Source organism: Musca domestica, unplaced genomic scaffold (genome assembly GCF_030504385.1).
Source record: "Musca domestica strain aabys unplaced genomic scaffold, Musca_domestica.polishedcontigs.V.1.1 13, whole genome shotgun sequence".
Taxonomy (NCBI): domain Eukaryota; kingdom Metazoa; phylum Arthropoda; class Insecta; order Diptera; family Muscidae; genus Musca; species Musca domestica.
This window is the reverse complement of record NW_026712172.1, coordinates 13,271,877-13,296,905: the sequence shown is the minus strand read 5'-3', so window position 1 is coordinate 13,296,905 and position 25,029 is coordinate 13,271,877. Positions and strand designations below refer to the sequence as shown.

The following is a 25,029-nucleotide window of genomic DNA, read 5'->3' as shown; positions in this document are numbered from 1 at the left end:
AAATGTGATTTTTTAAATATTTATTTTTGTTTAAAAAATATTTAGAAGAGGAATTGGCGATTTGGAGGCATTAATACAATATATGCAAATCATGAAACCAATTACTGCTGGAATCGAAGGACGCATAACAATTTTCAACTGATTTAAGCATTGTATAATTATCAAAATAACCTTGTGCACTAATGTATTTACCATGGTAGAAGAATACAGGTAGTCGCATTGACACAGCTGTTGGACAGCTGAACTGTCAAACCAATTTTGGAATTGATATTTTTGAATGAAAAAAATATCGAAATTTGTAAAACTTTCTGAAAAGTGGATGTCATAACAACCTCCGATTAGCATCGTATAAGAAAAGATATATAAAAACACTTTGCCAAACCATTTAAAAAATTTTGATATATAAATGTTTCCAAGCGTTGATACATCTACCTGTATTCTTCTACCATGGTATTTACAGCATCTCATTGTCAAAATTATAAATTCATAAATCCATTGTTAACACACAAGTCAGAGATGGAAAAGTGTTTTCACATGCAGATGACAGAAAATTTAGAGCTGGTTATCACTAAATGAAGTGTGGTAACGTTGAAAAAATTATGCCATGGATTTATAGGAGAAAAAAATAATACGCATAAGCTTTAGAAAATATGTCATATGATCTCTTCGATACTTTAGCGTTTTGTAAAAGAAAAATTTACTTGTCAAAATAAAAGAGTGAGAAATGAGTAAAATGTTTGTTTGGATTTATCTTGTGTGTTTAAATACACCCTTAAGGTACGGTCACACTGGGCAAATATTTGATCGAAATTTGTTTTCCCATATTTGACTGAACAAATGTGAAATTCATACAGAGTTGATTCGATGTTCACATTACAGTCAAATATTTGACAGATTTTGTTTGTTCAAACAGTCACCAAATAGCGTCAAATAGTGCTATGGGGAAACATGTTTGACACATGTTCACATTCGTAAAATATATTTTCCCAATAAATTGTTTGATCAAACTGTGAGGAAATATATATTTATTTGGCCGAGAGAAATAGACAGAGAGAGTGAAAGAGAGACATAAAGAAAATGGAGTTTCGGGTATAATTTATTTGGAGAAGGGAAGCAAATGACCAGCTGTTGTGGAATAAATTCCTTGTCAGAACATTTTTTTTTTTGCATTTTTGTATGTTTGTATCACGGTAGAAGAATACTGGTAGTCGCATCGACATAGCTGCAGGGACAATGAACTGACAAAACAATAATGAATGAAATATTATTGAAATTTGTAAAAATTGTTGAAAAATACATATCATTACGCAAAAGAAAACATAGAAAAATCTTCTTATTTTTGTCAAAACATTTCAAAATGTTTGACATATCAATGTTTCGTTGATGCATCTACCTATATCCTATTCCTGAACCTGCAAGAATCTACTAGTTTGTCAATTTTCTTCGATATAATTAAGGGAAAATCGGTAATAGTAGTAAAAACTTTTACATCTTGCAGTTCTGGAACAGACCATATATTAAATTTTTACTAAACATTCAAATTCAGTTAATTCAAGAATATCAAATAAACAAAACCACCTATTGTATTCGTTTGCTTTTCTATTCATTAAACATCATGTTACAAATGCTCCTGTTCTTAAAGCAAAATGCTGCCCAATGTTTTAAACTGATATTTTTCCTTGTTTGACCTTACAAAACATTTGCACCGTCAAATAAATGTTTGACCAAAAAAAAGGAAAATAATTGATCATAGGAGTTCACATTATGGACACACTGGTCAAATTTTTGTTTTCTGGCAAATAATTTTGTTTTCCCAAAATCATCTGTTTTTGTATTTACCGTCAAATAATATTTGGTGGTCAGATTGTGGCAAAGAAATATTTGACATTTTTCGTCAAATATTTGCTCAATGTGACCTTACCTTTAGGAGGATATAAATGTCACTCAGCTGATGTTTGTTTACGTATACATACACAATCAAAAACATGGTAGAGGAATACAGTTAGTCGCATCGACACAGCTGCTGGGACAATGAACGGTCAAACCGATTTTGGAATTGAAAATGTTGATTGAAAAATTATTAAAGTTTGTAAAAATTGTTGAAAAATTCAATTATAACAACCCCTGATTTGCGTCGTATAAAAACATTTATAAATCCACTTATTTTCATAAAAAAATTAAAAATTTTGACATATCAATGTTCCCAAGCGTTGATGCCATGATCCATTGTTAATACACAAATCAGAGACGAAAATTGTTTTACCATGCGGATGACAGAAAATTTAGAGCTGATTATCCCCAAATGAAGTGAATTTACCTTGAAAAAATGTGCCATGGATTTATAAAAGAAAAACAAAACACAAATACACATGAGCTTAAGAAAGTATGTCATATGATCTATTCGATACTTTAGCGTTTTGTGGAAGAAAAATTGACTTGTCAAAATAAAAGAGTGAAAAAAAGTGAAAGTTTTATCATTTTATATTGAGTTCACAAGTTTCAGTGGGTTTATCTTACCTTTCGAAGGATACAAATGTCACTCAGCTGATGTTTGTTTACGTATACATACACAACCAAAAGCATGGTAGAAGAATACAGTTAGTCGCATCGACACAGCTGCTGGGACAATGAACTGTCAAACCAATTTTGAAATTGAAAATGTTGAATGACAAATTATTTAAATTTGTAAAAATTGTTCAAAACGCGTATTACTATAGCCTTCGAATGGCGTTGTATAAGAGAACATATAAAAAATCTACTTATTATTGACAAAACATTTTAGAAATTTTGACATATAAATGTTCTCAAGCGTTGATGCATCTACCTGTATTCTTCTACCATGGCATACACTATGGCCGGTTATTACATCTTGACGATGGATAAAAAAGTGATGTTGTCGGTCATATAAATCGTTTTTCGTTATTACAAGTTTCATTTAAGTACGAACCATGATAGAAGAATACAGGTAGATGCATCAACACTTGGTAACATTGATATGTCAACAATTTTTAAACGTTTCTTCAAAAAAACAGATTTTTATATGTTTTTTATACGTCGTCCTCCGACCGTATTTTTTTTCAACAATTTTTACAAATTTAAACAGTTTTTCATTCAACATTTTCAATTCCAAAATTTGTTTGACAGTTCATTGTCCCAGCAGCTGTGTCGATGCGCCTACCTATATTCTTCTACCATGGTACGAACTGTCCGATAAGCAATAGGTCAGACCATCTTCCCTATATATTTTAACTAAACGTTTACTGAAATCATGTTGCCATATTTTTTATTGATAATATGGCAATAACAGCAACATTTATTTAAATACAAAAACGGATAAACCAAATCGTTTATTTTATATTGAAGAACTGAATTATAAATTTATTTCACGAAATTAATTACAAATTCGCATTTTGTTTATTATTTTTAAACTAAAATGAATATGCCATTGTGAAAAAAATGCAGTGACTATCAGTTACTTTTACATAAAGCTTGCCATATCTCTGTAAAAAATGCATATACTTTAAAGGAAAGATGCAATAATGAGAACCCGATAATGTGAAGTTTATACTTCACTTTTCCTAAAGCAAGGGATAACAAAAGTGGACTTAAAAGTAAGGATATAAGAACGGGCCTATGAGTTAAAACACGTATACATATAATATACTCAGAGGACTTAAATTGTCAATTGCATTGCAAATACGTCAACAAATTTTAAAAAAATGAATTTATGTTTAAATTCCATTAGATTTAAGTTTGACATATGCAGTGTGAAATGAAAAAAACTGCAACCAACTTCAGACTGCTGTCACTTCTAAGCCACTCGTCCGACAGCTGTTAAAATTATTCCAGTGACAGCTCATTATAGTGTTTGCAAGCGTACAAAAGTATTTTGGTGAGAATTTTCCAGAAAAAAAGTATTTCGTGATGGAATTCAAGCGTGAGAGTGTGATTTCTATATATTTGGCTGGAAAACCATAAGTGGCTATCGTTAGAGCAGAAATGATTCGAAACGTAAAGAAGCGACTTGATCGAAACCCGCGCCAAGTATCCGAAAAATGTCTCGTGAGCTGAACATATCGCAATATTCTATTCGGCAAATATTGAAAAATGAGCTCGGGGTAAAGCCATTGAAATTCCAAAAAGTGCAAGAACTTACACCGCAACAGAAAGAAAAATAGACTCAAAAGAGCTAAAGAGTTGTTTCGCTTGGCCAAAAGTGGTAAACTGTCGATTTTGGTGTTCTCCGATGAGAAAACATTTGTTGACCAGCAGTTTATGAACAAACGAAATGATCGTGTTTACTTGTTAAAGAGGTCAGCTGAAAATATGCACCTTCGATTGGCCTCCAGAACTCAAGCGCCAGCCATGGTGATGATGTGGGCCGCCATAACAGCCGATGGCCGCTCTCCGCTTGTATTAATCGACCGTGGCATCAGAATAAATGCCGAATATTATCGCGAAAATATTCTGGAGGGTGTATTAAATCCTTGGGCACGCAAACATTTTGGCCGCAGACCTTGGACCTTCCAACAGAACTCAGCACCATCGCACTCAGCACGCGCCACCCAAGAATGGTTACAAAATGAGGTTCCTCGCTTCATTTCAAGCGCACAATGGCCCCCAAAATTTTCGGATATCAATCCGTTGGACTATTGTGTTTTAAGTGTTTTGGAAAGCAAGGTTGGCACAGGAAAATACCAAAGTGTCGATCACCTCAAGCAAGCGCTTCGCCGGGAATGGGCTAAAACACCGCAAATCAACATTCGTGCAGCGTGTGATGGTTTTATTGGCCGTTTGAAGGCCATATTTCATGAAAAAGGTGACCGATTCGAAGAAATCTAAACTTATTTCAAAATTTGATGCTATTTCCGACATGTTTTGCTTTCATTCAATAAAATTTTTAAAAAAATATTAAAAATTATGGCGTTTGACTTTGTTGCATTTTTTTTTTATCTCACCCTGTATATAGCCCGTAGAACTTCATTCTCCTAATTCCGTGCGATACACATCTGAGCAAATAACCGAAGACTAATGGTGCAAGTACATAAAAAGCTTGAGGTCATAGCTATGCATATTAATGTCAAATTATAAAGGAAAACGACGGCAGGATTTTAGTGCGGCTCTGTAATCCCTTTATGAAATGTCACAAAATATGCCTAGCCATGACTTCAAGCTTCTTATGTACTTGCATCCTAAAGGTTGGAATACATAAAGCGCTTATCTGGCTGGCTTAAGTCATCGGCTGGCTTCTTCGGAAATGAACAAAGGAGCCTAGGGCCGAAATCGAACTAAGTCAACCTAAAACTCCTTTGTTCATCTACGAACAAGCCGGCCAAATATGCGCCCTAAGGGTGGGAATACATAAAGCTCACATCGGTTTGCTTCTTCGTAGAAGAACAAAGGTGTTTTAGGTTGACTTAGTTCGATTTTGACTCTAGGATCCTTTGTTCATTTCCGAAGAAGCCAGCCGATAACTTAAGTCAGTCAGATAAGCACTTTATATATTCCCACCTTAACAGCTTCATATTTAACGCAAAAATCAAAAATCAATCTTCTAAAAAATCAACCATTTATTCAATTGATTCCAGCTCAAGATGTCATCGACACCATGGAACCTTGGAAACTATTGTTGGACGAACAGATTTCCCAGATTATTGGCGAGACCAAAGTGGATCTCCTCAAGGATAATTGTGATCGGACGGAATGTAATATTGGCAACTTTTTTGCTGATGCAGCAGTCTATGCATTTACCAAATTAACACCCTATGACAATGTCTACTGGTCACAAGCTTCTATTGCGCTCATTAATACGGGAGCCATACGAGTGCCGCTAACCAGAGGAAGTACGTCATCCAATTTGTTCATTTCGTAAATTTGTTTCTTTTTTACTTCCTTCCCCTCAGATCTTTCCTATGGACATTTATCAACCATGTCGCCGTTTGAGAACAAAATGACAGCCTTCAGCCTTCCAGGGCTGGAGCTATTAAATGCCTTGGAATTTAGTTTAAACGAAATAGATATGGATGTAGGCAAAACTACGTCTAGCATATTCCTTCAAGTATCTGGTTTGAAAATTACCTATAATATTACCCAACCCTTGGGCAGGAGAGTTCAAAATGTTAAAGTCCTCTGTCAGAATTGTGAGGTACCTACATATTTGCCCTTGGATGTTGAAGAGACTTATCGCATTATAACTTCCGATTTTATTGCCGAAGGTGGTGGAGGCTTTACAATGTTTCGAGATCATGGCCAAGATTTGCAGTAAGTGTATCTAAGGAAGATGTCATGTCAATGTTGTCGAATTATTAAAATCTCAATTGTGACACATATTTCCGTCTTTTTCCCTTTCAGAAAAGAAATGACAGACCTAGAAGCTGTTTGTGATTATGTCAAAGACAATACACCAATTATAACTGGTTTGGATAAACGAATTACCATTCTTTATTAGATAGGAATTCACTGTCTCTGTTCCAGAACTGCAAGAATGTAAAAGCTTTTACTACGATATCCGATTTTCGCTTTATGATATCGAAGAAAATTGCAAAACTGGTAGATTCTTGCAGGTACTGGAACAGAGCATATGTATGTGTATATAATTAAGGTGGGAATACATAAAGCGCTTATCTGGCTGGCTTTTTGGTAAATGAACAAAGGAGCCTAGAGCCAAAATCGAACTAAGTCAACCTAAAACTCCTTTGTTCATTTACGAAGAAGCCAGCTGATGAGTTAAGTCAGCCAAATATACATTTTATGAATTTCCACCATTGCTTATTGTTACCTTTTCTATTAATGTTGTTAGCTTATTACCCGTTTAGACCATATCACAAAAATAAAGGTAGATTAACTTGACGTGAATACGAAAAATACAACTCTAAAGCAGTGTCTTTTTGTCAAAACAACAAATTAAACAAAGCAAAACAATGCAGGTGGACTTATTTGCTAAATCGAATATGGTAACCATTTTTCAACGAACTCGAACTTGTAATTTGTTCATTCCTGATATATTTATTATTTTTACAGAAATGTTGTTTGGCCTTCCTTGCAACGTAAAAACAGTTATACATTTCATATCTTAAGGTGAGAGTACTTAAAAGGCTATTCTGGCTGGCTTAAAGGTGTAAATACATAAGAAACTTGAAGTCATGGCAAGGCATATTTTGTGACATTTCATGAAGGAATTACAGAGTCGCACCAAAATCCTGCCGTCGTTTTCCGTTATAATTTGACATTAATATGCCTAGCCATGACTTTAAGCTTTTTATGTACTTGCACCTTTAGTCACCGGCTGGCTTCTTCGTAGAGGAACAAAAGAGTTTTAGGTTGACTTAGTTCGATTTTGGCCCTTTTCTTCTTTGTTCTTTTCCGCAGAAGCCAGTCGATGACTTAAGCCATTCCAAAAAGCGTCTACTTCCTTGACGGGTCGGGCTACGCCACCAGTATCACGGTAACGAGCAATGGTACGAGACACAAAAAATTTATTCACATTTAAATGCTGGAGTGCTCTAACGATAGCCACTTGTAGTTTGCCAGCCTCTACCCATAAATAAATCATACTATCACGCTTGAATTCCATCACGAATGACTTTTTTTCAGGAAAATGTTTAACAAAATGCTTTTGCACGCTTGTAAACAATATAATGAGCTGTTACTGGAATAATTTTAACAGCTGTTGGACGAGTGGCTTAGATATGACAGCAGTCTGAAGTTGGTTGTAGTTTTTTCATCTCACCCATATTGTATTGCCATATTTAATTTAGCAAGTGATTTTACCTTTATTGTTTTGCCATGGAAAAATTATTCAAATTTGCAAAAATTGTTAAAAAAGGCATATAACAACAACCTCCGATTGGCGTCGTATAGGAAACATGTAAAAATTTACAAATTTTTGAGAAAGCATTTAAAATTTTTTGATATATCAATGTTCCCATGCGTTGATGCATCTACCTGTCTTCTTCTACCATGGTGTATTTGTAAAACCTTTTAAACGCCTACCGAGTCCAAATGTGTGTTTAAGCCAACGCAATAATTGTGTACGACAGCTGTTTTGAATTACGTTACTCTCCCACTAACTACACATCTATAAACGTCATCTTGCCTACGTCAAAGCCGGCAGAAAGTATTACATTTCCGTCGTTGTTGAAAGCGGCGCCAGACAAAACAGTTGCTCTTGTACCGTGCCATTAAAAACAATTGTTTTATTGACCAAAAATTTGTTCGGAAAAATTACTTTTGACGGTTACTTAGTGTTGAGAACACTCCGCAACATTGGGAAAACCTCACCACAAAGTAAAATTGAGTAAAACACTACAACAAATTAATATTCCCAAAAGGCTGCTTGTGTGGGAGCCTTTTGGAAGGAGGTTGTCCTCAGCGGTCAAAAGGAAAACTCGTGTAAGGCGTGGATTATCCTTATGGTTAGTGGACATTTAAGAATAGATTTTGCGATTGATACGGAATAATGGTCAGCGGTTTCTATGCCATGTTGGACAAAAAAAAATCGCAAACAAATGTTCGTTGTGTATGTGACATGTGAAATTTTGCAAAATTTGTTGAAGAAAATGTGTTTTTGCAAACGTGTATAACGAAAACGGAAAACAACAACAAACCCTTTTGTCATAAATGATAAAAAAAATTTTGCCAAAAAGGTCTCCCCACTGAAAAGTAGATAATAAATAGATAAAGTGTGTGTTTGCGCTACTGTTTTTTTTTTTTATTGAAGAGAGGAAGAGAGAGAGAGCGTGCAAAAAATTGACAGCAGAGCGGTACTGTATATCCTCTGCTCCAAATAAAAAAAAACGTCGCAGAGCAAAAGCGAAGAAATATGGAAATTATAATGTAAATTTAGTAGAAAGTGTGTATTTTGTGCGGATGTTTTGGAGGAAAATGTAGTGCGATAACATTGTAATTGACAAACAACATCAACAACAAAAAGTGTTCAAAGTTCGAATGCAAATCAACAATAACACAAACATTAAACATTGCAGCGCCCAGTCAAGCCAAACACAGTCGCCGCCGCCGCAGTCAGCTAATGACAACAAACAAACCAATGGACAGAGGAAATACGCAACTGTAAATTTGTATGTAGGTATTTAAAAATACAAGTGTATGTTTGTGTGTGCTGTATGTAGCCTTATTTTGTTTCTTTCGTTGATTCACTTGTCATATGGTTGGGTCAGTAGGAGGCAGACGTTTTCTTGACATTTTTTTATTGAGAAAAAATGTGTATATTTTTTGGGGGTTGGCTGGGAAATATCCTCTGTATGTTTGTTGTTGTTCTTTTTTTTTTTTTTTTTCTTTATTAATTATGTAGGTCATTTTATAAATACAACACATGTCATATGATTTTGGTTCGCCTATTTGGCTGCTGTTTGCTGCCTGCCCCCAGCACGCAATCATTTTTGTTATTCTCCATACCCAAGTAATCCCTGGCCTCCACTTTTGATACGAAAACAAAAAAAAAGAACAAAATTCTTTCATTTTGTTTCTTTTCTTTTTTGCTTCTCTATGTTTATCATCAGAATATTTTTATGTATGTTGACCTTCAGTTTGTCTGTTCTGTAGGGTGATGTTGTTGATTTAGCGTATGTGTGTGTGTGTGTGATTTTTTTGTTATTATTCTTTTGTCAAATTTGCAAATTTGGCATCTAAAATAAACACATGTTCTATAAATACATCATCAAACAAATACAAGTAGCCACATCCCTCTGTTATTGTCGTCATTGGCATCAGTTGACTTGATTGCCCATCACCTTTTTCTTTATCAACATCTTCTATTTGAATGAATTATACCTGACTTACTTCTTCGACAGTCTTTCAGGTGATTTGGATAACTTTGCTTCTTTTTTATTATTTTTTGTTGTTGTTCTTTTCTTATGACAAAAAAAAAACAAACAAACATTTTGAAGTATACATTTGGCGACACACAACTTGTACAATCATGACAACACTTACCAACAAAAAATGTTCTACCTTTCTCCGCCTTCCCTTTTGAGTGTCATAACACTTTTGGGCTCTTCTTTTTAGTAAAATAAATTATGATATTTTTTGCATTTGATTATTCATGCAGATTTTTTAATTTGCCATCATATTCGATAATAAAAATTGGCATATTTTTTAATTTTACTATCACTTTTCAATTGCTGATAAAATTTGTTAATGACTTAGTCATATTATCTTGTGTGAAAGTTTTAAAAAGAAAAATTTTAAATATACAGGGTGAGATAAAAAAAAACTTCAACCAACTTCAGACTGCTGTCATTTCTAAGCCTCTCATCCGACAGCGGTTAAAACTATTTCAGTGACAGCTGATTATATTGTTTACAAGCGTACAAAAGCATTTCGGTGAAAATTTTCCAGAATAAAAGTTATTCGTGATGGAATTCAAGCGTGATAATCTGATTTCTTTATATTTGGCTGGAAAAACACAAGTGGCTATCGTTAGAGCACTCCAGCATTTAAATGTGAATAAATCTTTTGTGTCTCGTACCATAGCTAGTTTCCGTGATACTGGTCGCGTAGCCCGACGTCAAGGAAGTGGACGGAAGAAAACAGAAGCAGCAACATCAGCAGAAATGATTCGAAAAGTAAAGAAGCGACTTGATCGAAACCCGCGTCGCAGTGACCGAAAAATGGCTCTTGAGCTGAACCTATCACAATATTCCATTCGGCAAATATTAAATAAAGGGAGCTCGAGGTAAAGCCATTGAGATTCCAAAAAGTGTAAGGACTTACACCCGCGCAGAAAGAAAATAGTCTCAAAAGAGCTAAAGATTTGCTTCGCTTGGCTGAAAGTGGTGAACTGCCGAATTTGGTTTTCTCCGATGAGAAAACATTCGTTGTCCAGCAGTTTGTAAACAAACAAAATGATCGTGTTTACTTGCTAAAGAGGTCAGCTGAAAATATGCACCTTCGGTTGGCCATCAGAACTTAAGCCCCGGCCATGGTGATGGTTTGGGCCGCATAAAATGACCAATTCGAACAAATCTAAATAGCATCAAATTTTTTTCCGCAGCCTAAGTGCTGTTAAGTGCAGATACCTGGTGCTCGCGCGGACGACTTGAGCATTATATTTCTCGATCTACACATTCAGCTCTTTTCTCATCTACAGAGAGCATGTGTTGATTACACGGCTTGTTCTGGTTTAATCCTCGTGGATGTGACCAGCAATGCTGCTGTGTGTGGAATCCGTGGTTGGCAATTATACAACAAAGTCAAACGCTATATTTTTAAATTTTATTGAATGAAAGCAAAAAATGTCGGAAATAGCATCAAATTTTAGAATTAGTTTAGATAGACCACCTTTGGCACGAATTATGCCTTTCAATCGGCCAATGAAACCGTCACACGCTGCCCGAATGTTGCCCTACGGTAATTTGGCCCATTCCCGGCAAAGCGCTTGCTTGAGGTGATCGACACTTTGGTATTTTTTAGTGCCAACCTTTCTTTCAAAAAATTCTCCAGACACAATAGTCCAACGGATTGGTATCAGGAGATTTTGGTGGCCATTGTACGCTGGAAATAAAGCGAGGAACCTCATTTTGTAACCACACTTGGATGGCGCGTGCTGAGTGTGATGGTGCTGAGTCCTGTTGGAATGTCCTAGGTCTGCGGCCAAAATGTTTGCGTGCCCAGGGCTTTCATACACCCCCCAGAATATTTTCGCGATAATATTCGACATTTATTCTGATGCCACGGTCGATTAATACGAGCGGAGAGCGACCAATGGCTGTTATGGCGGCCAACACCATCACCATGGCCGGCGCTTGAGTTCTGCTAGCCGATTGAAGGTGCACATTTTCAGCTGACCTCTTTGTCAAGTAAACACGATCATTTTGATTGTTTACAAACTGCTGGACAACGAATGTTTTCTCATCGTAGAAAACCAAATTCAGTATTTCACCACTTTCGGCGGTGTAAGTCCTTGCACTTTTTGGAATTTCTATGGCTTTACCCCGACTACTGAATGGAATATTGCAATTTGTTCAGCTCACGAGCCATTTTTCGGCCACTGCGACGCGAGTTTCGATCAAGTCTCTTCTTTACTTTTTGAACCATTTCTGCTGATGTTGATGTTTTCTTCCGCCCTCGTCGCTGGACGTCAGACTACGCTACCAGTATTACGGTAACGTGGTACGATGGTACGAGACACAAAAGAATTATTCACATTTAAATGTTGAAGTGCTCTGACGATAGCCACTTGTGGTTTTCCAGTCAAAATATAAAGAAATCACACTTTCATCAGCAATCTGAAGGTGGAAGCAGTTTTGGAGTTTTTGTTTGCGATCTTGAATCTTTCTGTTATATCGCAAGATATTTGTAGGCAATTGGAACCAACTCTTCAATAAATAACACTGTATAGAAAAACCACCCCCCCCTCTCCTAAAGGAGCAATGGTTTCGTTGTCTTGTTACAACAGCAATACATGCTGCATGTTGAGTTTGGCTAATCTGATTCTTCCCCTAACTCCAAATTTAAAACGAGGGTTTTTTTATATCTGCTAATCTGATTCTAACTCCAGGTTGAAAAATTCAGTTACTTTCGCGGGTTGTTATCAAAGATTTTCTGGAGTAAATGGGATTGAGTTTTGCCTTGTTAAGGCGAAGATCATATGTTTTATGATTTAAGTGTTTGTTTTCTCTTTCGAGACGAGCTTAATGATCTGAAATTTGCAGTGAAAAGGAAAGCCAGATAGACACTATCACACACTCACCACTATGCGACGCGTTTCGCCGTTGGTTAAGCGGCTCATCAGGCATATTTGATGTGGATGATGGCTTACAAGGGCCGTTCTCTGGAAAGTAGTATATATTTCGAACTTATTGCAAATTAGCATATGCGAATTATACACTAGAAACTCTCCAGGTTTGACTCAAGTTCTATTGGCAGATCTTTTTCACAGCAACGTTTTGTTTTTTTGTAGTGATGGATTTTTTGTCCACAACAACTACATTGCTTCCAATGCATACACTTGTTTTTTAGTGCTGCTTTTAGGAAGACGGGTTAATGGCTCTGAACGTAGAGACGGCAACTTCTAGTTGGCTGCACACAGAGGTCTGCGGTTCAAATCCCACAGCCAGGCTCGGCTGAATTTTTGAGTTTTGCCTTGTTAAGCCATCATCCACATCAAATATGCCTGATGAGCCGCTTAACCAACGGCGAAACGCGTCGCATAGTGGTGAGTGTGTGATAGTGTCTATCTGGCTTTCCTTTTCACTGCAAATTTCAGATCATTAAGCTCGTCTCGAAAGAGAAAACAAACACGTAAATGGGATTTGTTTGTCGTAGCAATTAAAGAGGTGCAGCGTATTGTACGGGCCTGTATCACACACTAGGCAGATATTTCGCACAACTCGTGGCCAATACAAATTAAGACGACTTTACCATCCTTAATTACGCCAAAACAACCCCGGGTTGGCAGCGCACATTTATTACCTGAACTACAAGAGCAGCATTCATACTGTAATTGTTGATGGCATCTGTGGCGGCATCAGTATGAATGCCACTCAGATCTTGCCGATAGGCTTCTTGATCTAGAGGTTATCTCTTACAGCGTTGGACCTTCCTCTCTAGATAATATTTTATCCACCATATAATGGTTTGGATGACTCCCACGATAATACCCAAGCAGTTACTGTAACAAAAGCTGACGTACGGGAAGGAACTTCGTCTCCTCATGTAAATGATCCACTGGTGTCATGAGGAGGCACCCTGTCGGAGTCCTCAAAGCAGCATTCTGTCAGGTCTGGATGCTCTTCCACTGCATAACGCTTGTATTCACAGACCACATTGGGGCCACATACCTGACCGATTTTGAGGGCCTACATCCAATTGGTCCAACCACAAAAAATTGTTCATTCTGAAAAATTCTCATTTTTTGAAAATATATTTTTTTCTTTCTGTGTATTCAAATAACCACCATTTAGATTATGACAAAGTCTATAATGCTTTCAAAAATAATTGAATTATACTCCCCCAAGTAAATAGCTTTTAGCTATTTACATTCTTCCCAAGTCGCACAGATTTCTGTTAGTGGGCGTTATAAATGCGATGACACGCAAGCTTGGAAAAGCAACAAACTATCCTCTACTGCTAGAATAAATATTATCAACAGGATTTGTTTACATCGTGTCTATCTCTCTCTGTTCACCCCTTTTTTTCTTTAGCTAATAATTGTTAACCTTGATGTTGTGTCAGCCACTAGATGCATCTTAATTAGGTTTTTTCCTTTTTATTTTATATCCATTTTCTTCTGGAGCAGTAAGTTATTTATATTTTTTCTTTAATCGAAAACAGCAGGAGTTAAATTAATCTATTTTTTTCATTGAAAATTCATAGATTGGACTATGAAACGTACAGCAGACTTCTTCAAAGGCACTAGTGGATAAACAAGATCTTTTAAGGCTATAAAAAAAGAAACAAGTAAAAAAGCAGATAAGTTCGACCTTTCCGAACTTTTAATACCCTCCACCATTCCGTAGGAACTTCAAGAATTTCAAGAATTTGAAGAATTTCAAAAAAAAAATCGAAAACTACAACTTAAATGAAAACCCTCACATTAGGGCTATACGAAGACGTGGACCTGCATACGAAATTTTTTGCCATGAGTTGTAGTACCCATTAAGATCTTTCAATATCGAATTTTAAACGATTCCGCCGAATAATGTTGCTGAAATCGTCAAAATACCGACAACCGGGAGGTACCGTTATGTGGGGGCTATACGAAGACGTGGACCTTCACAGACAATTTTCTGTCATATGCTGCAGCATCCCTTACGAACTTCAAATACCAAATTTGAAACAATTCCGATAAATAACGTCACTAAAATCAACAAAGTACCGAATATCGGGAGGTACCGTTATCTGGGACCTATACGAAGACTTGGACCTGCATACAAAAATTTTTGTAATTGGCTGCAGTACCCATTACTAACATCAAAAACGAAATTTGAAACAATTCCGGTAAATTATGTCGCTAAAATAATCAAAATACCGAATATCGAGAGGTACGGTTATATGGGGGCTATACGAAGACTTGGACCTGCATACACAAATTTTTGTCATAGGCTGTAGCATCCATTACGAACTTCAAATAACAAATTTGAAACAATTCCGGTGAATAATGTCGCTAAAATCAACAAAGTACCGAATATCAGGAGGTTCCGTTATATGGGAACTATACAAAAACGTAGACCTACATGGCCCACTTTCAATACCAAAAGTCCTGCAGACATAATATACATTTGAGTAAAGTTTTATCAATCTACTTCATTTCGTTCGGAAGCTAGAGTGATTTCCGCAGACGGATAGACGGACGGACATGGCTAAATCGACATAGAATTTTATGCAGATCAAGAATTTGTGGGGTCTAAAATGTATATTTCGAGGTGTTACAAACGGAATGGTAAACTTAACATGCCCTCCATTGTATGGTGGAGGGTATACAAATCTGTATGGCTTTAGTAGTCAATGTTAAGACCAACTTCTAGGTCGTAAGCCTTGGTAGACAATATCACGTGTTTTGCTGATAAACCATTAAATGAAGTAGTCTACATTAGCTAACATGAGCCACTTAGTTCACAATTGACCAATTGTTCCACTCTTTCGAAATATTTTGTAATCTTCAAAGAATATTTCCCCTCCCCCTCATCGCCTCGGAAGAAAAATACCCCTCAAACGTAGACACCACTTATTTGTCAAATACTTTGCACATACCTTATTGTTTTGTGTTAACGATTTTCATTTTGCTTTCTTCGTTTGTTTTTTTTTCTGTCATTATGTTCTGGTTAGTGGGTGGATAAGGGTCGTGGATTTATGAAAACATTGCCAAAATGATTGGCAACAATAAAAGCTGTGCATAAAAATCGCTCATTCACCAAACAAAGCAAATCGTTTCGTGTCAATCTTTTATTTGGCTTTTTGAACTGCTGCCAAATGATGAGAAGACGACTGCCATCCGGCAAATGCATAGAAAAAGCCAAGCAACTACTAACCCATAAACAATTAGATCTTTTACGGTGGCGGAATAGTTAGAAGGAAAAGATGCAAAATTTAAGAAGGGAAGACAGATGCAGAGTGAAGGAAAATATTTTGGGATAAGGATTAAGATGGAGGGTATATTAAGTTTGTCATTCCGTTTGTAACACCTCAAAATATACAGAGCAAAATTCTATGTCGATTTAGCGATGTCCGTCTGTTTTGAACGAAATGAAGTAGATTGATAAAATGTTACTCAAATGTATATTATGTATGCAGGACTTTTGGTATTGAAAATGGGCCATGTAGGTCAACGTCTTCGTATAGCCCCATATAACTGTACCTCCCGATATTCGGTACTTTGATGATTTTAGCGACATTATTCACCGGAATTGTTTCAAATTTGGTATTTGAAGTTCGTAATAGATACTACAGCCTATGACAGAAGATTTTCTGTTTAGGTCCACATCTTCGTATAGCCCCCATATAATGGAACCCCCATATTTTCGGTATTTTTATGATTTTAGCGACATTATTCACCGGAATTGTTTCAAATTTGGTATTTGAAGTTCGTAATAGATACTACAGCCTAAGACAGAAAATTGTCTGTGCAAGTTCACGTCTTCGTATAGCCCCCATATAACGGCACCTCCCGATATTTGGTATTTTGATGATTTTAGCGACATTATTCTCCGGAATTTTTTCAAATTTGGTATTTAAAATTCGTAATGGATACTACAACCCAAGACAGAAAATAGTCGGTGCAGGTCCACGTCTTCATATAGCCCCCATATATAACGCTACCTCCCATTATTCGATACTTTGCTGATTTTAACGACATTATTCACTGGAATTGTTTCAAATTTGATATTTGGAGTTCGGAATGGATACTATAGCCAATGATAGAAAATTATCTGTACAGGTCCACGTCTTCGTATAGCCACCATTTAACCGCACCTCCCGATATTTGGTATTTTGATGAATTTAGCGACATTATTCACCGGAATTGTTTCAAATTTGGTGTTTGAAGTTCGTAATGGATACTAGAGCCTTAGACAGAAAAGTGTCTGTGCAGGTCCACGTCTTCTTATAGCCCCCATATAACGGTACCTCCCGATATTCGGTATTTTGATGATTTTAGCGACACTATTCACCGGAATTCTTTCTTTGTTTGAAGTTCGTAATGGATACTACAGCCTCAGACTGACAATTGTATGTGCAGGTCCACGTCTTCGTACAGCGCTCGTATAACAGCACCTCCCGATATTCGGTGTTATGATGATTTTAGCGACATTATTCACCGGATTTTTTTCAAATTTGGTATTTGAAGTTCGTATATGATATTACAGTCTAAGACAGAAAATTCCCTGTGCAGGTCCACGTCTTTGTATAGCCCCCATTTAAAGGTACCTCCCGATATTTGGCCCACGTCTTCGTATAGCCCCCATATAACGGCACCTCCCGATATTCGGTATTTTGATGCCTTAAGCGACATTATTCACTGGAATTGTTTTAAATTTGGTATTTAATGTTCGTAATGGATACTACAGCCTAAGACAGAAAATTGTCTGTGCAGGTCCACGTCTTCATATAGCCCCCATATAACGGCAACTCCCGACATTCGGTATTTTGATGATTTTTGCAACAATTTTCACCGGAATTTTGTCTGTGCAGGTCCACGTCTTCGTATAGCCCCCATATCATGGAACCCCCCTATTTTCGGTATTTTGATGAGTTTAGCGACATTATTCACCGGAATTGTTTCAAATTTGGTATTTGAAGTTCGTAATGGATACTAAGACAGAAAATTGTCCGTGCAGGTCTACGTCTTCATATACCCCCATTTAAAGGCACCTCCCGATATTTGGTATTTTGATGCTTTTGGCGACTCTATTCACCGGAATTGTTTCAAATTTGGTATTTAAAGATCGTATTGGATACTACAACCTATGGCAGAAAATTGTCTGTGCAGGTCCACGTCTTCTTATAGCCCCCATATAACGGTACCTCCCCATATTCGGTATATTGACGATTTTAGCGACATTAGTCACCGGAATTGATTCAAATTTGATATTTGAAGTTCGTAATGAATATTTCAGCCTGTTATACGTAGATCCTGTCATCGTTTAGACCCTAATATAATCGCTACATTCGGTATTTTTAAGATTTTAACAGCATTTTTAACGGATTTTATTTTTTTGAAAATTGTCGAATTCGTTCCAAATGGTGGAGATTATTTAAAGTTCGTCCCAGCCGAATTTACAGCACTTTTTAAAATTGTCTGTGCAGGTCCACGACTTCTTATAAGCAAATATTACACCCATGTCTTTTTTCCGTCAGCAAACACGATGGGACTTAAATTTGTATATTTATTCTTTTAATCCATTTTCTAATTTCAAAATATGTATATCTTCTATTTTCTTTTCAAACTCAACCCTTTCTCCTTTTCTTTCAGATTATACACACCGTTAATTACATTCATATCGGAAAAAGTAATCGGAAAAACAATATAAACACAAATGTTCTGGATGTGTATTATAGAAACGACCAAATTAAGAAACCAAACTCTTTGTATCCTTTAACGAAATCTTGTGTGTGTGGGTGGGTGAGCGTGTCGTGTCGTGTCATCGCTCCTGCACATTCAACTAACTCCTTCCTCTTCCACAAATAAGACCGCAGACAAAAAAAGGCCGCCAAGATGCGTGTCGTTGCCATGGTAAGCGGTGGCAAGGATAGCTGCTACAATATGATGCAGTGTGTGGCAGAGGGTCATGAAATTGTTGCACTGGCCAACTTACATCCTAAGGATAGAGGTGAGTTAATTCAAAAAAAGAATTAATCCTAGTTTATATTATTAGATTTTTTTATTTGGCTGGCTGACGCTTTGTAATATGAAAAATAAAACACTGAATTTTTCAGACGTTTCGTCACTATTTTTGGCGACGATTTCTGGGGAATTTTTAACATTTCCTTAGGTAGTGTCAGATGAATTTTGTGTTTCTAAAAACACAATTTGAATGTATATCACAGTAGGTTTATATTGTAGCCTCTTCATAAAAGCAACTGATGTTGTCGGTATCTTCTTTTAAATTCATCGTTCTATTTATATTTTTATACCCTCAACCATTATATGGAGGGTATACATACATAGATACATTATGCATTATATACAATTATATACGATATACAATTCTGGATCAGCGTAAAATTCTAAAACGACCTAGCGATGCCCGTCTGTCTGTCTGTATGTTGTAATCACGAACAAGATGTAAGGCTGCATACATTCATAGTTTACCAGCAAACCGGTAAAGTTCGTAAATTGGTCATCATGTTTTCGTATAGCCCCCATATAGATTAACTCCCGATATTCGGTGTTTTCATGATTTTAGCGATAGTATTTACCGGAATTATTTCAAATTTCGTATTGAAAGATCTTAATGGGTACTACAACCAATAGCAAAAAATTTCGTATGCAGGTCCACGACTTCGTATAGCCCCCATATAGGGGTACCTCCCGATATTCCCTATCTCCATGATTTTAGCGACATTATTTGCCGGAATTATTTCAAATCTCATTATATTGTTTACAAAAGCATTTGGTGATAATTTTCCAGAAAAAAAGGTTATTCGTGATGGACTTCAAGCGTGATAGTTTGATTTCTTTATATTTGGCTGGAATACCACAAGTGGCTATCGTGAGAGCACTCCAGCATTTAAATGTTAATAAATTCTTTTGTGTCTCGTACCATCGCTCGATACCGTGATACTGATGTCAAGGAAGTGGACGGAAGAAAGCAACATCAGCAGAAATCGTTCGAAAAGTTAAGAAGCGACTTGATCGAAATCCGCGTCGCAGTGGCCGAAAATGGCTCGTGAGCTGAACATATCGCAATATTCCATTCGGCAAATATTGAAAAATGAGCTCAGGGTAAAGCCATTGAAATTCCAACAAGTGCAAGAATTTACACCGCAACAGAAAGAAAATAGACTCAAAAGAGCTAAAGAGTTGCTTCGCTTGGCCGAAAGTGTTGAACCGTCGAATTTGGTTTTCTCCGATGAGAAAACATTCGTTGTCCAGCAACGACAGTTTGTAAACAAACAAAATGATCGTATTTACTTGCCAAAGAGGTCAGCTGAAAATGTTCACCTTCGGTTGGCCACCAGAACTCAAGCGCCGACCATGGTGTTGGTGTGAGCCACCATAACAGCCGATGGTCGCTCTCCGCTCGTATTAATCGACCGTGGCATTAGAATAAATGCCGAACATTATCGCGAAATATTCTGGAGGCTGTATTAAAGCACTGGGCACGCAAACATTTTGGTCGCAGACCTTGGACATTCCAACAGGGATCAGAACTCAGCACGTGCCACCCAAGAATGGTTACAGAATGAGGTTCCACGCTTTGTTTCCAGCACACAATGGCCACCAAAATCTCCGGATACCAGTACTGCTGGACTATTGTGTCTGGAGTATTTTGGAATGCAAGGTTGGCACTAAAAAATACCAAAGTGTCGATCATCTCAAGCAAGCCAAAATACCGCAGAGCAACATTCGGGCAGCGTGTGACGGTTTCATTAGCCGTTTAAAGACCATAATTCGTGCCAAAGGTTACCAATTCGAACGAATCTAAACTTATTCTAAAATTTGATGCTATTTCCGGCATTTTTTGCTTTCATTCAATAAAATTAAAAAAAATGTAAAAATGATGGCGTTTGACTTTGTTGCATTTTTTTATCTCACCCTGTATATATTCATGATCAGCATAAAATTCTAAGTCGATTTAGCTGTCCCCACCAGTCAGTCTGCCTGTTGAAATCACGATACAGCCCACATTATTTGACGTAGTGCTTCAAAATTTGGCACAACAATTTGTATTGTGACTAGGATGGTTGGTATTGAAAATGAAATATATCGGCAAACCTTTTGGATAAGTCGCCACATAACAGTACCTCCCGATATTCGGTATTTTGGTGATTTTTGTAAAAATTTTTCGCGGATGTGTCTTAAAATTGGTATTTGTAGGTCATAATAGGTTCTAGTTCATCTGGTGAAACATTGCATTTATAGGTCCACGCTTTGGTATAGCCCCCATATAACGGTACATCCCGATATTCGGTATTTTAATGATTTTTGCCACATTTTTTCACGGATTTGTCTAAAAATTGGTAATTGTAGATCATAATTGATTCTAGCTCCGGTGGCGAAACCTTGTATGTGTAGGCCCACGTTTTTGTATAGCCCCATACAAAGGTACCTCCCGCTATTCGGTAATTTGATGATTTTTGCCATATTTTTTCAAGGATTTATCTAGAAATTGGTAATTGTAGGTCATAATGGATTCTACCTCTGGTGGCGAAAGAATGGATATATAGGTACATTTGTTGGTATAGCCCCCATACAACGGCACCTCCCGATATTCGGTATTTTTATGATTTTTGCCACATTTTTCCACGGATTTGTGTAAAAATTGGTATTTGTAGTTTATAATGGGTTCTAGCTCCTGTAGCACAATAATCAAATTTTAGGTCCACGTTTTCCTGTAGCGCACATATTCCGATATTCGATATTTGGTGGTATTTAAGAAGATTTGGTAGATGACAATCCTTGAAGTATAAAATTGCCTACATAGGTTCCCGTTTTGGTATGCCCCCCATATAACGGCCTCACCCACTTTATGGTTTTTTTCCAGCATTATCCAAATGGTCTTACTGTAATTTAAAGTGGAGAACGTTTGAATTCAGATACTTTTATAAAAAATCTTGTCTTTACCCAATGGTGTGGGGTGTTAAAAGTACGACCCGGTCGAACTTAATGGTTTTTACTTGTTATTTGATCAAAACAGTTAATCGTTAAAGGTATTGATCGTTGCCTTATCGGTTTTGAATCAAGAACCTCAACAGGATCGATTATTAATATATTTGCTGAAATAATGTATTGGACATCCGTATGGTCGGCAACATTGAAATTTCTCAGGTCACTCAAATTTTCATTGATTGAGTGTTATGAAATTGTGGAAGTCGGTTGATTTACAAAATATTTTTTAGAAAATCCTGTATTTCTCTTTCCATTCCAAACTCCTACTTAATATTCCTTATTAAATCCAAGATTGTAGCTCTAGTAGACATTTAATAAATATTTCTCAAACCCCCTGTGAATGTAGTTCGAGTAGTCCCTTAAAAATGAGTTTTAAAAATGTGGAATTAAACTTCTAGTTTTACCCTAGAAACTATTCAAAACAAATCTACTTTTGTGGCTTAAAAAATATTTCTAAAATATATGGGTTGGGGTAATCCTCGTAAAAAATTGTCGGCAATTGTAGCTCGAGTGGCTCTTTTCCAAAAACATTCTTAAAATTTCGCGATTACAATTTTAGAACAATTTTTTGAATTATCCAGTATTCTATTTCTAGTAATCCTCTGCTGTAGCTTTGACAATCGTCCAGGTATTTCTATCTTTAAATCATATAAATCCGCAGGTGTTCAGTTCAATTGAATTGCTTTATTGAACAATTTTTTTGCCAGCAACATATTATTTTACCCTACACCACAAGGTGGTCAGGGTATTATGTCTTTGTGTATTTGTTTGTATAAGGCAAAAGGAAACTAGATAGACCCATAGTTCCTTTTGATGATCTTCATAGAATCACATTTTGAGTCGATTTATGCATGTCCGTCTGTCTGTCTGTCCGTCCGTCTGTCCATGTAATTTTGTAAACAAAGTACAGTTCGCATTTATTGCCCTATCCAGATGAAGTTTTGTACAAATCATTTGTTTGGCCCAAGGACGAACCCTATTGAAATTGGAGATAATCGGTAAAAATTTAGATATAGCTCCCACATATTTCTTCGTCCGATTTGCCTTTTATTGTGCACCAAACGTGTAATATCAGGCCGAATAGTATGGAATTTTGCACATACAACCAAATTAGGCCTGAAAATAAGTATGCCAAATTTGATCGAAATCGGTTCAGATATAGCTATAGGTCCCATATATATTGTTCATCCGATTTGTCATTTTTGTCCTCCGCAGCCGTAATATGCACTCTATAAAAACAATATTTGGGGGAAATATATCAAATACAGCCCAAAAATACATCTGCTAAATTTTATTGAGATCGGTTCAGATTTGGATATAGCTCCCATATATAACTTCGTCCGATTTACCTTTTATTGTGCACCAAACGTCTAATATTTGTCCAAATGGGATGGAATTTGGCATTTACGACCGAATTGAGTCTAGAAGATAGTATGTCAAAATGGGTGAAGATCGGTTCAGATATAGCTATAGCTCCCATATATACTGTTCATCCGATTCGTTATATTTGTTATCCACAGCCGTAATATGCACTCCGTAACAACGATATTCCGGGAAATATATCAAATACAGCTCAGAAAGACATTTGATAAATTTTATCGAGGTCGGTTCAGATTTGGATATAGCTCCCATATATACCATATATCCGATTTCACATTAATTGTGCACCAAATGGGCAATGCAAGTCCGAATTTAACATATACAAATGCTTCGGCATATTTAGTCCTTTGAACTTTAAATTATAATTATAATCATAGTGTGTGTGATTGAGTTCTCCCATAAAAACTTTTAATTGTTATGTGGAGCTCTACTTAATTAACAAAGTGGTGTAGGGCGTCATAAAGTCGGTCCCGCCCGACTTTAAGACTTTCTTTACTGTTTTTTTTTTTTTATTTTCAATATTTCAATTTGTGCTTTTTCTTCTTCTATATTACAGATGAACTTGATAGCTTTATGTATCAGACCGTCGGTCACATGGGCATTGAAATTCTGGCTAAGGCCATGGGCTTGCCGTTGTATCGTCAGGAGACCAAAGGTAAAAGTACACAGACTGGCAAACATTATGTGCCCACGGACAATGATGAGGTGGAGGACTTGTACAATTTGCTGGCCACGTGCAAGGTAAGTTTTGGTGTGCAGGGATACATGTCATTCCAATGACTGTTACATACGATGGCCCTTTTTCTCTGTGTGCCCAGAGAAAAGTAAAGTATTCCCACTTTATAAATTTATTAAATGAAAATCAATTGTTGCTTCGTAGCCCATCAAAAGCAAATTGCCATGGATCCAAGAGTAAATTAAAAAACATTCTTCATACGAATAGAAAGATAGCTAGAACCATGGCAGCAATTATTAATAATGGCAATTAGATTTCGTTCTATTTTTATTTCAGTTTTTTTTTTCATAATTTTTTTTAATAGAAAGCAAAATAATGGAAGGCTATTCGAATGCTAATGCATCCGTTTTGTTGGCATTGTAATGCATTTTGCCACAAATGTACTTCCTTACCTCTTTCGCCCTCCCGTATGACAAGCGTGTGTGAGGCCACAGTTAACATGGGTTAGGTCGGTCCATTCCTGATATGGCAATCATTTATTACCTCGCTTCAATGCTTGCATAATAATCTTGCGGTTGGTTACAGGCATACAAACAAATCATCAATTTGAGAACGTATGAACTCTCTCTCTCTCTCTCTGTCTCTCCTCTGACCCGCTCTCCCTCTCTACATTGTTGCATCGGCATTTATTATAACACATCACTACTATATTTGTTTATTTTACTGTCACATGCCATTTTATGGCACGTTTCTAGACACTGGCACTGGCTGTTCGGTTTCTGCTGCCGTTGCTATTGTTTGCCTGGTTTGTTGTTGGTAGTACGCCTGAGAAATTTCATATTTTTCCCCACAATCTCATATTAAGATTTTAGATCATTAGTTAATTTGGGAATACCTTGAGATGTCAGAAAGTGGAACATTAAATAATTTCCATATTATTATGCAGATGTAAGGAATACCTCGTGAATTTTCAGACACATGAGGATTGCGGTCATACTTAAAACCGGAAACAATGAAAATGTAAGGTATTCTAACCGAAAAATATATACTCGGAGGATTTTTTAAGAAATGGTGGACATAACCAGAGAATTAAAAAAAAAAAACAAGTAAAAAAGCTGTAAGTAAAAATACCGAATGTAACTGTTATATTAGGGTCTATACGACGACATGGACCTGCATAGGTAAC

The 25,029-nt window shown here is 36.6% G+C and overlaps 2 protein-coding genes across 6 annotated transcripts in view; both read left to right on the top strand.

Moving 5' to 3' along the window:
- LOC101888888 (apyrase) overlaps positions 1–6,818 on the top strand; it is a 33,608-nt gene extending 26,790 nt beyond the window's left edge. The window contains exons 5-7 of one of the 2 annotated variants that reach the window (XM_011294513.3): positions 5,589–5,843; positions 5,904–6,261; positions 6,352–6,818. In XM_011294513.3, coding sequence (XP_011292815.2) covers positions 5,589–5,843; positions 5,904–6,261; positions 6,352–6,448 — 710 coding nt within the window. In that variant the 3' untranslated portion in view covers positions 6,449–6,818. Of the gene's footprint in view, positions 1–45; positions 317–5,588; positions 5,844–5,903; positions 6,262–6,351 lie in introns of those variants that run through there. The other variant, XM_011294516.3, reaches the window with a different exon arrangement.
- Positions 6,819–8,145: 1,327 nt separating this feature from the next.
- The window catches only part of LOC101887741 (uncharacterized), a 51,697-nt gene continuing 34,813 nt past the window's right edge, over positions 8,146–25,029 (top strand). The window contains exons 1-3 of one of the 4 annotated variants that reach the window (XM_020036992.2): positions 8,146–8,414; positions 18,428–18,785; positions 23,724–23,908. In XM_020036992.2, coding sequence (XP_019892551.2) covers positions 18,671–18,785; positions 23,724–23,908 — 300 coding nt within the window. In that variant the 5' untranslated portion in view covers positions 8,146–8,414; positions 18,428–18,670. Of the gene's footprint in view, positions 9,086–18,427; positions 18,786–23,723; positions 23,909–25,029 lie in introns of all 4 variants that reach the window. The other 3 variants (XM_005184237.4, XM_059118635.1, XM_059118636.1) reach the window with 3 other exon arrangements.